General features: G+C 42.1%; 1 protein-coding gene across 2 annotated transcripts in view; it reads right to left on the minus strand.

The window, feature by feature from the left end:
- LOC143808687 (cytochrome P450 2A10-like) overlaps positions 1–12,328 on the minus strand; it is a 186,864-nt gene that overhangs the window by 35,739 nt on the left and 138,797 nt on the right. For both annotated transcript variants that reach the window (XM_077291597.1, XM_077291599.1), the window contains exon 7: positions 539–680. In XM_077291597.1, coding sequence (XP_077147712.1) covers positions 539–680 — 142 coding nt within the window. The remainder of the gene's footprint in view (positions 1–538; positions 681–12,328) is intronic.

Raw genomic sequence — 12,328 nt, forward strand, 5'->3', positions numbered from 1 at the left:
TATTCACCTATCTCATATGTTGTGAACTGTTGCTATTGGCTCGGTTTTTTTCCCCGCAGCAAGATTTATTTATTATTTTGTGGTTTATTTAGTTTTTTATTATATGGTTTTCTGCTTCTGCTTATTTTTTCTACTTGGGTAATATGTAAACCTGGAGGACTGTTATTCCTGGTGGCGCCCTTCCTGTTAATCTTTCAACAGTGGTTTTTGTCCTTCCCTCCTTCCACCTGTTTTTAATATCGTTGAATATCATTAATAAAGTTTATAGAGTTTCTATGCATTGTGTGTGACCATTTGTCATCGCTTTCCTTCTTTTTATGATGTGTCCGAAGTAGGGAAGGCATATGTAGCTGGTGTAAAATAAATGTCTGACCTGCTGAGCACAGTTGAAGGAATATGGCTGCCACAATAATCATCCACAGAGAATAATAAAAATACAGATAATAAGAAAATAATCTGTATCACTGTCTGATTTTAATTCGTAAAAGAAAAATGAAGTAAAAATGATACATTCCCACACATAAAGTGGGTCTCTTACTTTGGATTTCTGGATACTTCATCATTAGTAGAAGGCCCCATCTCAGGGTGGTTGAGGTTGTCTCCATGCCAGCTTCAAAGAGATCGTAAGTCAGCTGTGTTAGGTTTTCATTAGTGAAGTATAATTTAGGATTTGGCTTTTCCTAATGTAGAAAATGCATAAAAAAAAAAATGTTCTTTGAGAAGCCACTTTGAACTGCTGCTCTAGCAAGACTTCAAACTCAACCATTAGTTGCAAACATAGAGCATGGAGGAGGAGAGTAGAGAAGCTAACAATAGGAGAGTGCTTGTAAATATTGCTTGCACATGGATTCTTGCCAAAGCAGCAGATCAAAGCAGCTTCTAAAATAGCATGAACTTGGTAGTTAAAATAGCACTTTTAGCATTGTTTTATAGCATTAGCATTATAGCAGTGTGTTAAAATGTCTCTGTATGTGACAGTTTTCTGACTATTTTACAATATATCTTATCATATGTGCTGGACATATCCATTTGCTCCCATTCACTAGATCGATCTATCTATCTATCTATCTATCTATCTATCTATCTATCTATCTATCTATCTATCTATCTATCTATCTATCTATCTATCTTTCCTGTGGTGTGAATAAGGCCATGTAATAAGACTGAAGCATTCCTAGCATTTTACATTGTGACACCCTGGTATAGTGCTGATTTTTCAGCTATACAGTATGTCTGGTTCATTGGTACCTGAGTAGTGTTTAACTCTATCTATCTATCTAGCTAGCGCTATCTATCATCTATGAGAACAAATAAATTGTACAGCACCAGCAACAGCTAAAAATGGAAATAGTGGGTGGAAAGCCCCCCAGGCAAATCCAAACCTTAATAATATCCATAAAAATAGAAGCAGCACTCTAAGGTCAAAAATATAAATGGTTTATTGACTTATTGTGCTGGTGTCATTTTGTTCCAAGTGTAGAACTTTCTCAACCCAAGTGCTTCAGAAATTTCTCAATCCAAGGGCTTGAGAAAGTTCCAGAGGTGGAACGAAGAGGTGGAAATGTCACCATCACAATGGGTCAATAAAGCATTTATACCTTTTGACCTTGGAGAGCTGCCTCTATTTGCTTGGATAGTATCACTGTTTGGTATTGCCTGGGTGGCTTTGCACCCACTGCCACCATTTTTTGCTGTTCCTGGAGTTGCACCATTTTTTGTATTCGTCAATCTAGTTATGATCAAACCTTTGGAAATTCAAATTTGCCATCTTTGATAAATATTTCCCCAAAATTTGACTTTCAAGCCAATTAAATGGATGTAAAAAGAGAAAGAGAGAGAAAAAAATATAGGAAGAGAGCAAAGAGAAAGAGAGGTCGAAAGAGTAAAATGGAGGGTTAGAGGAAAATTGAACCCAAGCTTTTGCTTTGAAAAAGTGAAAAGAAATGTGTGAATACTTGAATACATCAATCAATTACAATCTGACGCCACGTTTCGTATCTCTGTGTCGCTATTGATACAACCGATACAACTAAGGGCAGGTGCAGACCACGGTATTTTCTCTCATCCTAGAGAGTTTGGCCAATTATGTGAATCACATTCTGATCACAGTTTTCACAGAGTGTGGTCATAGTGTGATCCGATTCTCTCGGATGAGGAGAACATGGAGATGAAAAGTTCTCCATCTTGTCCATTCTGTCAGTCCATGGAAGTCGGACTGCACTCGGATGTCATTCAAGTGTGGTCCTTTGTTTTCCATGGACTCATTGACTTGCATTGCCAACTGTGATCCAAATATTGGATCAAACTCGGGCTTTCTTCATATTTTTGCTCGGACCGGCACTGTCTGAGAATGAAATTGGACATGGGCACGGTTAAATAGACTAACATACATTGGTCCGAGTGCGATCCAAAATATTGTCAGATCACGCTCAAATCAATTATATGGTCGTCTGCTTGTTTTTCAGCTGCAGTGTCTTTTTCTGTCCCTAGGCTGGAAGAGCTGTGCACTCTGTCCTGCCAATGCCTACTCTGTAAATGCAGAAAATAATGCTCATCTTTTATACTGGTCGTCTTAGTCTCCCATGATTGGATGTGCTACAGAATGTTTTGGGATAGCTATAGGACAAAAAGGGAATCTCCATCAGGTTAGCACAACCTTTTTGTTAATATCTCTGCTTTATTCCAGGTAAGACCATATTGCGTTTCTCTGCTCCCTAGCGCCTATTCATATATTAAAATGACGATAGGCATTTTTCATTTTTGGCTGCATATAATTATTATTGTTATCATTATTATTATTTTAGCACCATTTATTCTATGGAACTTTACATGTGAAAAGGGGTATACTGTACATAATAAAAGTACAATAATGAACAAAATGAGTCAAAAACTAGTACTTGTGGAGAGAGAACCCTCCCCAGCGAGGGCTCACAGTCTACAAGGGATGAGTGAGGATACAATAGATGAGGGTAGAGCTGGTCATACAGTGGTTTGGTGCAAAGAGGGTTAGTGCAGGTTGTAGGCTTGTTGGAAGAGGTAAATCTTCGGTTCCTTTCAATACACCCTAAGAAAGAATGTGGAGTACAAGTCCAAAGTAATTATAAAGGTACAAGTATATTACATAATTTATTTCAATACAATATCAAAGGCTATTACATGTTAAGTGAGGAAAAACAAGGCAAAACAAACCAGTGTGTCATCCCCAAAATACCACATACATTATAAAATAAAGTGCTAGGTGCTTTGTAGTCAATTGAAGAAATCACCAGGACAGGGTGGTAAGTATGGCTAATATTCAAAGATCCTATAAGCATAGAGTCAAGTGCCCTATCAATATAAAGACCTCCCAATCCCTGGGTCCCTTACCCATTTTTTGGTATATCAGGATCCACACGATGCAGCCCCAATGCACGTTTCGCATTGGCTTCATCAGGGGGCTGTATTTATTATTCGGTTCCTTTCCAGTCTGATATTTTGGGGTAAGGAGTTCTAGAGTAGGGAGGATGCACAGGAGAAATCTTGTATGCGATTTTGGGAAGAGGAGATAAGATTGTAATGGAGAATGAAATCTTGTGAAGATCAGAGATTGCGTGCAGGAAAGGACCTGGAGACTTACGGTACCTTTACACTAAACGACTTACCAACGATCACGACCAGCAATACGACCTGGCCGTGATCGTTGTTAAGTCGTTGTGTGGTCGCTGGGGAGCTGTCACACTGACAGCTCTCTCCAGCGACCAACGATCAGGGGAACGACTTCGGCATAGTTGAAAATGTCTTCAACGATGCCGAAGTCCCCCTGCAGCACCCGGGTAACCAGGGTAAACATTGGGTTACTAAGTGCAGGGCCGCGCTTAGTAACCCAATATTTACCCTGGTTACATTGTAAAAGTAAAAAAAAAAACAGTACATACTCACATTCTGATGTCTGTCACGTCCCCCGGCGTCCACAGGGTTAAAACTGCTTTCGGCAGGAGCGCTGCTAATATGCACGCACTGCTGCCGAGAGCTTCCCTGTACTGAATGTGTCAGCGCCGGCAAAAACAGCGCTGACGTCACCGCTGTGCTCTGCTTTACGGCCAGCGTTGACACATTCAGTGCAGGGAAGCTCTCGGCAGCAGCGCGTGCATTACCAGCGCTCCTGCCGAAAGCAGTTTTAACCCTGTGGACGTCGGGGGACGTGACAGACATCAGAATGTGAGTATGTACTGGTTTTTTTTTAACTTTTACAATGGTAACCCGGGTAAATATCGGGTTACTAATCGCGGCCCTGCGCTTAGTAACCCGATATTTACCCTGGTTACAAGTAAACACATCGCTGGATCGGCGTCACACACGCCGATTCAGCGGGTGACAGCAGGTGATCAGCGACCAAAAAATGGTCCTGATCATTCCCATCGACCAACGATCTCCCAGCAGGGGCCTGATCATTGGTCGCTGTCACACATAACGAGATCGTTAGCGGGGATCGATGCTACGTCACCAAAAGCGTGACGTTGCAATGATATCGTTAACGATATTGTTATGTGTGACTCAGCCTTAAGTCACAGATCTATTGAGGAGACAGGTTGTGGATGGCTTTGTATGCCATCGTCAGGGTTTTGAACTGGAGTAACTGGGCAGTGGTGAGCCAATGAAGGGATTGACAGACTGGAGAGCCTGGGCAATAGCCGGGTGGGTAGGTGGATTAGTCAGGCAGTGGAATTTAGGATAGATTGGAGGAGTGTGAGAATGGTAGAGGAGAGGCCACAAAGCAGGATGTTGTAGTAGTCAAGGCGAAAGATGATAGCATACACTCATGTTTTTGCAGATTCTTTGCTAATGAATCTGCGGATCCAGGAAGTGGTTTGAGTTGGAGTCGGCAGGAAGTGGAAAGGGCTTGGACATGTGGTTTGAAGGAGAGATCTGATTCAATGGTTACCCAGAGGCAGCAAGCTTGCGGGACTGGGGAGAGTGAGCAGCCATTTAATTCTGTCGATAGGTCTAGTGGGGGTTGAGTGAGATGGAGGAAACATAATTAATTCTGTTGTATCCATGTTACACTTTAGAAATCTAGCAGAAAACAAAGATGAAATAGCTGATATACTTTGTGGGATTCTGGTTAGTAAGGAGGTAATATCGGGACCAGTAAGTTAATTCAGTGTGCTGTCATCATATGTGTGATAATGAAAGCCGTGGAGCTCTATGAACTGTCCCAGACCAAAGGTGTAGATGAAGAAGAGCAAGGGTCCTAGAACTGAACCTTGTGGGACACCAACAGATAGGGGGCAAGATGAGGAGGTGGGGTGTGAATGGGAGATGTTAAATGTCTGCTCTGTAACGTATGAGGAAATCCAAGATAGGGCCAAGTTTGCGATGTCAAGAGATCAGAGAATCTGTAGTAAGAGGGAATGGTCCACTGTGTCGAAGGCAGAGGACAGGTGCAGGAGGAGGAGGACAGAGTAGTTTAGCTTGAATTTGTCAGGTTGTAGGTCATTGGTGACTTTAGTCAGGGCAATTTCAGTGGAATGATGTGGTCGGAAGCTAGATTGTAAGCGGTTGAAGAGGGAGTGTTAGAAGAAGTGAGAAGTTAGCTCAAAATGGACATGTTGTTCCAGTTGTTTTGAGGCATAAGAGAGAAGTGATATGGGGAGATAGACAGACAGACAGAGAGGATGGATCAAGAGAGGGCTTTTTGATCATGGGTGTGATCAAGGCTTGTGTGAAGAATGAGGGGAAAATACCAGTTGATGACAGATTGAAGAGATGGGTTAGGGTTGGGATTAAGACTGTGGTGAGATTTTAGATGAGGTGGGACAGGATCGGTTCAATTTCACAAGTGGTGAGAGGTGACCTGAGGGTAGAGAGGAAAACTGACCTTCCATAATGGTGGAGAAGCTGGTTTTGGGGGAGTAGGGCTCAGTATTAGGAGGCGCTGTGGGGACTTTAGGTCAAAGATTTGTCTGATGTTATCAATCTTCTGCTTGAAAAATGAGGCAAAGTATTCAGCTGAGATGAAAAGAGAGAGATGGATTGTTTGATAATGGAGGAGACAATAGAAAGTATTGAATAGCTGTTTACATGTGAGACAGGGAGGATATGAGAGATGAGCAGTAGGTTTGTTTTCCTGCAGTGAGAGTGGATTTAAAAGTAGTGAGGTATTGTTTCAATGTGACGAAGTGTAGAGATGAGCGAATTTGATCGACAAATGTTCGCCAAATATGAATTTGGCACGAATATAGCACATTAGGATCAGTGATCAGAAAGCTGAGCAAAATTGCATAAAATCAGTGAAAATCGGTATCATTCCGTAAAAGTGCAGGAAAATATTGGCTTTAAAACAAAAATATTTCCCGCACTTTAGCAACTATAATGGTGGTTTATCATGAGCGTTTGGCATGCGGATGATGAGGGGAGGGGAGTTGTCGAGCTCAGAGGCATGGCGTTCTTGTAAGCACATCACAGCAGTCATTTTTTTCCTAATCAAGGCAAAGGAAACACCCACAATGTTCTGACACAATTACTTGAGTCATTGGCTGCTGAAGTCACATGTCCATCTGCATATCAATAGTGGACATGTTGTCTTAGCGCCATTTTGACACTGATACAGTGCAGAGTGCTGCTCCTGCTGCTGCCACTGTTTGCATCCAAATTTGAGCTATTTAATTAGGCGGTTGTATAGCTGTCAGATAGTGTTTTTTTTGGGGGGAGGCATTACTGAGATTGTCAGACAAAGCCGGCAGGCACATGTCCTGCAAGTGTGTTGTGTTGTATGCTGCTTCTATTGTGCACTGTGCATGAACATACCATTCTAAAAAATATTATTTCAGTAGGTAAATGTGATTAAATGTGAAAAAGCCTGCTGTATCCCACATTTTAGCTAGTTAGATAGGTGGTTGTACATCAGTCAGATATGGTAGGTACTTTATGTCCAGTGTGGCTCTAAAATTTACCTTAATTTTTTTTGGTCATACTGAGGTGCACAAACAAATCCAGCAGGGCACGTGTTGTGCACTGCTTCTATTGTTATTCATGCACGAGTTTAACATTATGCCTGTCTATGCCTGAGGAAGGGACCAAAGTGGTCTCGAAAGTTTGCAATTTGTTACCAGCTTTTCAGATAGCCAGTAGTAGAGCGTCGGGTGGTTTCGTCAAACTCAATTTGACAGGTGCACCCGCCCCTATCAAAGTGTATCAAAGTGTGTAACCCCTCCTTTCCCTGTCAGCCAGCTGTCCCTCCTTGTCTGGCTGTCCCCTTTTGATATAGTTTAATATTATTATCACAGTATTTGCTGCAGTGAATGTTATCCCAGTAATTGTTTTATATTAGATGTTTATATGTTGTATTAAGATTACTCTTATTTGATAATCCGCTGATAGGGAGAGTGAGGCTGTGTTTCTGCAGTATTATCGGCTAGTGGTATTCTCATTTATATGTGATTTATAATGGGCACATTATGTATGCGGCCATATTACAACACCCGCAAGTATGAAGCGTGGTGTTTTATACGTTTATAAAAAAGCAAAAGACACGGTATTGTAAAAATGTAAAAGATTTTATTGTAAAATAAACACATCTCAAAGACATTTCAATGCTGCATCGTACAAAATAAATAGCACGATGATTATACATCATTACACTTCTTACAAAATAAATAGTATCGCTTGAATATACATCATTACACTTCTTACAATGTACACATTCTATAGTGAATATTGCAGAAGCGACAAGCAGGAGCTGGCTCCTACATAATCGCACAAGCAGATGTGATCGTGATGCTTGGGATATGCCTGCAAAGCCTGTTCACACACACACAACATGCATTCACAAACATCATCATCCACATGGTTCATCAATCAGTACAGCAAAAACTGGTTGCATTTGCTTCCCACCGATGTTTTGGGGGGTCCCAACAGCTGTTTCTCTGGCATCCCAGATAACTGCTCAAACACAGAATGGTTAAAAATCTTTTATTGTGAGAAGTAAACCACATCAGAGCTAATTGCTAGCAGCTGTCACCCTGAATGCCTTCTAACTAGGACCTGGACAATTATTTAGATCATCGAAAGCAAGTGCATTTTTGATTAAATTGATAATTACAATTAGAATGAGTTAAATTTGAAAATGTTGATGAAATAAAATCTGTTACGGTTCTATCGTTTCTTTGTACATCAGAACTGAAACGCTGTAAAAGTGTCTTGAATGGTAATCCGAGCGCTAAATGATGCAAAACATATACGCAGTAATGTCCGCATGTATGGCTATACAGATCTTGGATTTGGGCGTTTTGATAACAATACGCGTCACAATTCTTGTTCTGGAATGTCACAAAATCGCGTGGGAAGATGATATTTTCAGGGCTAAAGCCGTAACTATCAAAAAATATGCCCGTCTTATCATCGCAGTGTACGATTAATACCCAGTGGCGTCTGGCTTGATTCGCCGGGTCTGTATTCACGATATATGCCGCTGGTCTCTGAGTCACCCTTTCTTCCGGAAGCAAATCACACGGAAACACACCGGCGAATATGCGGGCTGTATAATTATCGGCCTTCAGTATCGTTGTAAGCTGCAGACTGTCCATCGTTACTTAATTAAAATCGTACAAGATCTCTCTCCTATTATTAATTTCCAGAATGGTGTGATTGACTGCAAAAACAATCATATTTATCGTGTGGGGTGTCGCTAGCGCAAAGCGGACTTTAGCACGTAGGTTACCTGTTTTAATGAGCGAGAAATGTCCTCCAGGCTCTTGATCAGGCGATAAATCAAAAGCAAATAGAGTGAATCCATCCATAAATTCTTCACGATCTATCGCCATGGCACAATCAGCCTTTTGCTTGCCGGATATATGGGCAAGCGCCATATACTCTCTGATGGCTAAACCATCATTAAAATTAGGATTATAAGGTCTCACGGGTATCTGCTGACCGTCCAGATATAAAGCGGTGTGATTGATATGGTAGTGGCCTAACTGCAACGGATTTTTTGCGTAAGCCCCACTGAACGATTCATTATCCACAAAGCCCAATATAACAGTCTTTGGTACCTGGCCTAGGAAGAGGTTCTCGTGGTTCGTTATCCGTGTCCCTGCGGCGATGCTGTACACTTTCAGACATGTTCGGTCAATAGCGTACTTGGCGGTTGCGGATAGGAGGGCCTGGCTGTGGCCGATTCGGACAGCCGGAGACACCTGCACTCTTTAAACATAGAGAGCCGCTTGCGAGATTTGCACCTTCAACGGCTCGGCTTCTGCGGACATGAGGCAGAAAGCATCCTTATTTCTTGTTAACTTAACCTTAAGGTCAAGCCCGTTCAATATTAACTTTGGTTGATTAAATATATCCCCAAAGATGGGACCCAAGAGGTCGATGGGCTTTGAGCGAGAAGCTGCATTGGCTCTTTTGATAAACCCCGCATTTGCGCCATCCAAGCTCCGGTCATTATGATGGCCCGCAGTGTCTTTATAGAACAAACCGGCTGTAAATTGTGATGCCAGCGTCTGCGAGCTGTAATTTAAAAGGGTCTCTATGTACGCTCTATAGCTGTAGAGATTGTCCGATTGCGAGATAAGTCGGTCTCCCAGAGTAATATCGACCTGGGACCTGGTTAAAAAGGGTGGCTAGAGGATAATTTATGAGGGCTACCCGGGCACCGTCGCCAATAGCCGTATTATCTTGCTTCATGATGCGACAGCTTACGTACAACAGAGTATTGTTCAGATCATAATAATAATCGCCGCTCCCAGATATGAAAAATTCCAGCGGACCATTGTCTGACAGAGCCGCAACCGGCTGTACTTCTACAAATAGAGATTTCTCTATACTTGTTTGTGTCGGGGTACGTCAAAAATATCCAGTTCAGATTCTGCGCACTCTACAGAAGTGTCATGCAGGAAAGCCATGATAACTGATTAGAAGATGTCGTCCGCAGAGCGTCTTACTCATTTCTGATGGTGACGTCTCTTGGCGGTAGTTTTATTCATGAGCATCGGCGGTAAAGGCGGGCAAGCGCGCCTCTTTCTTTTTTGAGCTTTTTTAGCGACATAAATTAACCCAGATCCGTCTTGCTGCGGTTGTGTATTTATCCATTTCATAAGGGCCGTTGAGGCGGTCGTGACGGCGTCCGTCGCGATGTTCCGGACCGCTGTCTTTATGTGCGGTTTTACTAATTCTAAGCCTTTTCTGAAAAGCGGTATGGCGCGCTGAAATAATCCTTTAAATATCCCGGCCAGGCCAGAGCCATACATGTACTCGCTCCCACGGAATCCCTCTAGCCCGTGCCCCGACTGGGCAGTATAGTAGCGGGCATAAACAGCGGGATCTCCATACACCCTTTGAGACACCATTTTATCTTGTCAATACTGTCGCGGTCTGAAATGTAATCACACTATACACTTTCCGTATCTGAATTTAACCGGCGTAGCCTGGTCCGACATGACTGTCATGTTTATGGAGTCAAAGTGTTGTTTGCACAGCGGTATGTAATCGGGACGCGTGTAGCGCACCGTGACAATATCATTATCATCGCCGCTAACTTCTACGGTCTGTAACAGTTGAACGTAACTGTCGCCTACAAGCTGATGCTGATTTATATCAGTGTATACAAAAAGCGAATAAAAACCAGCCTTTGAATCGGGGTAAAAGCGTCGATTCCACGGCATTAAAGCAACGGGGGAGTGATCGACGGTCTGTAGGCCGAAGATAAATTTTAGCTTAGTACCCAGAGCAAACTGTATAGGGGCCGGGTCGGGTAGGATCACCTCTTGGCGTACCTCATCATACCGTATTCTGTAGGCTGGCATGGATAAATTCAGCGCTTCTATTTGGGCATTGACCGCGGTAACCAGCTTATGAATGTTCGAGTAAAATCCTGATTTTATGTGATAATGTTCTATCGCCTCGCCGTGTTTCGCGGTGTAGAAGTTCCCTTCAAAAGCCTCAAACGTGTTCCACGTATGGGGGTACTGTATTTCCGTTAATGCCACTTCATAAGCGTCTGAAAGATGAACGGCCCTCGCTAACTTGGTATTGTAATTCGATATGGTGTTATCGGGGTAGATATTGATTGACGAATTGCTGGGTAGGGTGACGAAAAAGGAGCACGCTTCCATAGCTATATATCTGACAACTCCGAAGCCGGGATCCAACTATTGGATTTTTCGGGGTACCCCAGCCATTTGACGAGGCATTGACTTACACCCCCGACACGTTTTTTTTCTCAAAATCTTTTCTACTCTATAGACGCGATTCTCATCCGCAGGTATTTTTTGCAGTTCTTCCTTATAAAATGACCCCTATACAGGGTCCCCGGCTAAATCAGTAATTTTATAAAGAGGTTTATGAAATTTATCGGAGACGCCGGTAATTAAAAAAATCTCTTCGCTGTACGTCTTCTCATACCCCTTACAGAATGTACCTTTATAGGTCGATATCCTGACATGATCCCCGACCTTTAAAGTTGGTTTAATCGGTTTATTAGTAATAGTAGAACTGTAAATATTGCGCCAGATTTGCAGCACGTTTTCCGAACTCACTTCAGCTGGGCTACAACGTGTGGTAGAATGATAAGTGTGATTGTAGCTATGCACCAAATCCGGTAAAATATCAATATACCTAAAGGTATTATGCCTCATAAGATAGCGCCACATACGGGTTTTTAATGTGCGATTAAAGCGCTCTACCATAGCTGCTTTCACGGAGTTGTTGGTAAAAAAGTGGTGAATATTATGTAAATTACATAGTTGCTTGACTGACAAATTTATAAATTCTTTGCCGCGATCCGTCTGCAATTTCTTCGGTATGCGCTTATCATTTTGAAATATTAATTCGAACGATCTAGCCACACTAGCGCCCGTTTTGTTTGACAAAGCCACACACCACGCGTATCTCGATAGAGTATCAATCACCGTCAGGATGTATCTGACATTATCATTTTCCCTTGAATAGTCGATTAAACTTACGAGATCCGCCTGCCATTGCGCATCAATGTTCGAGACATAAATTTTATTTGACAAAAATCGTTTTCTAATAGGCTTGTGCAAAGTATAAGCATCTTGTCTATTCAGCCACTCAGTCACGTCAGATTTCTTTATTCCACGGTCTCTCGTCGCTCTAAATAATTTGTCAATTCCGCCGAATGATCCGGACTTGCTAGCTGTAAAATATTGTTTTTCTAATATGTGATCCCGGGTATTAGAACCCATGGCTGAATAAAATGATTGTGTCTCGATAATCAGCAGCCTCCTGCTTTCAGAAATTCAGTTGTATAAAATTTCATATTAAACGCTGTATTTATACCAAACATTCCAGCCCTAGATAATATATTTCATAGGAATTAGAAGCCATG

This window comes from Ranitomeya variabilis, chromosome 2 (genome assembly GCF_051348905.1).
Source record: "Ranitomeya variabilis isolate aRanVar5 chromosome 2, aRanVar5.hap1, whole genome shotgun sequence".
Classification (NCBI taxonomy): domain Eukaryota; kingdom Metazoa; phylum Chordata; class Amphibia; order Anura; family Dendrobatidae; genus Ranitomeya; species Ranitomeya variabilis.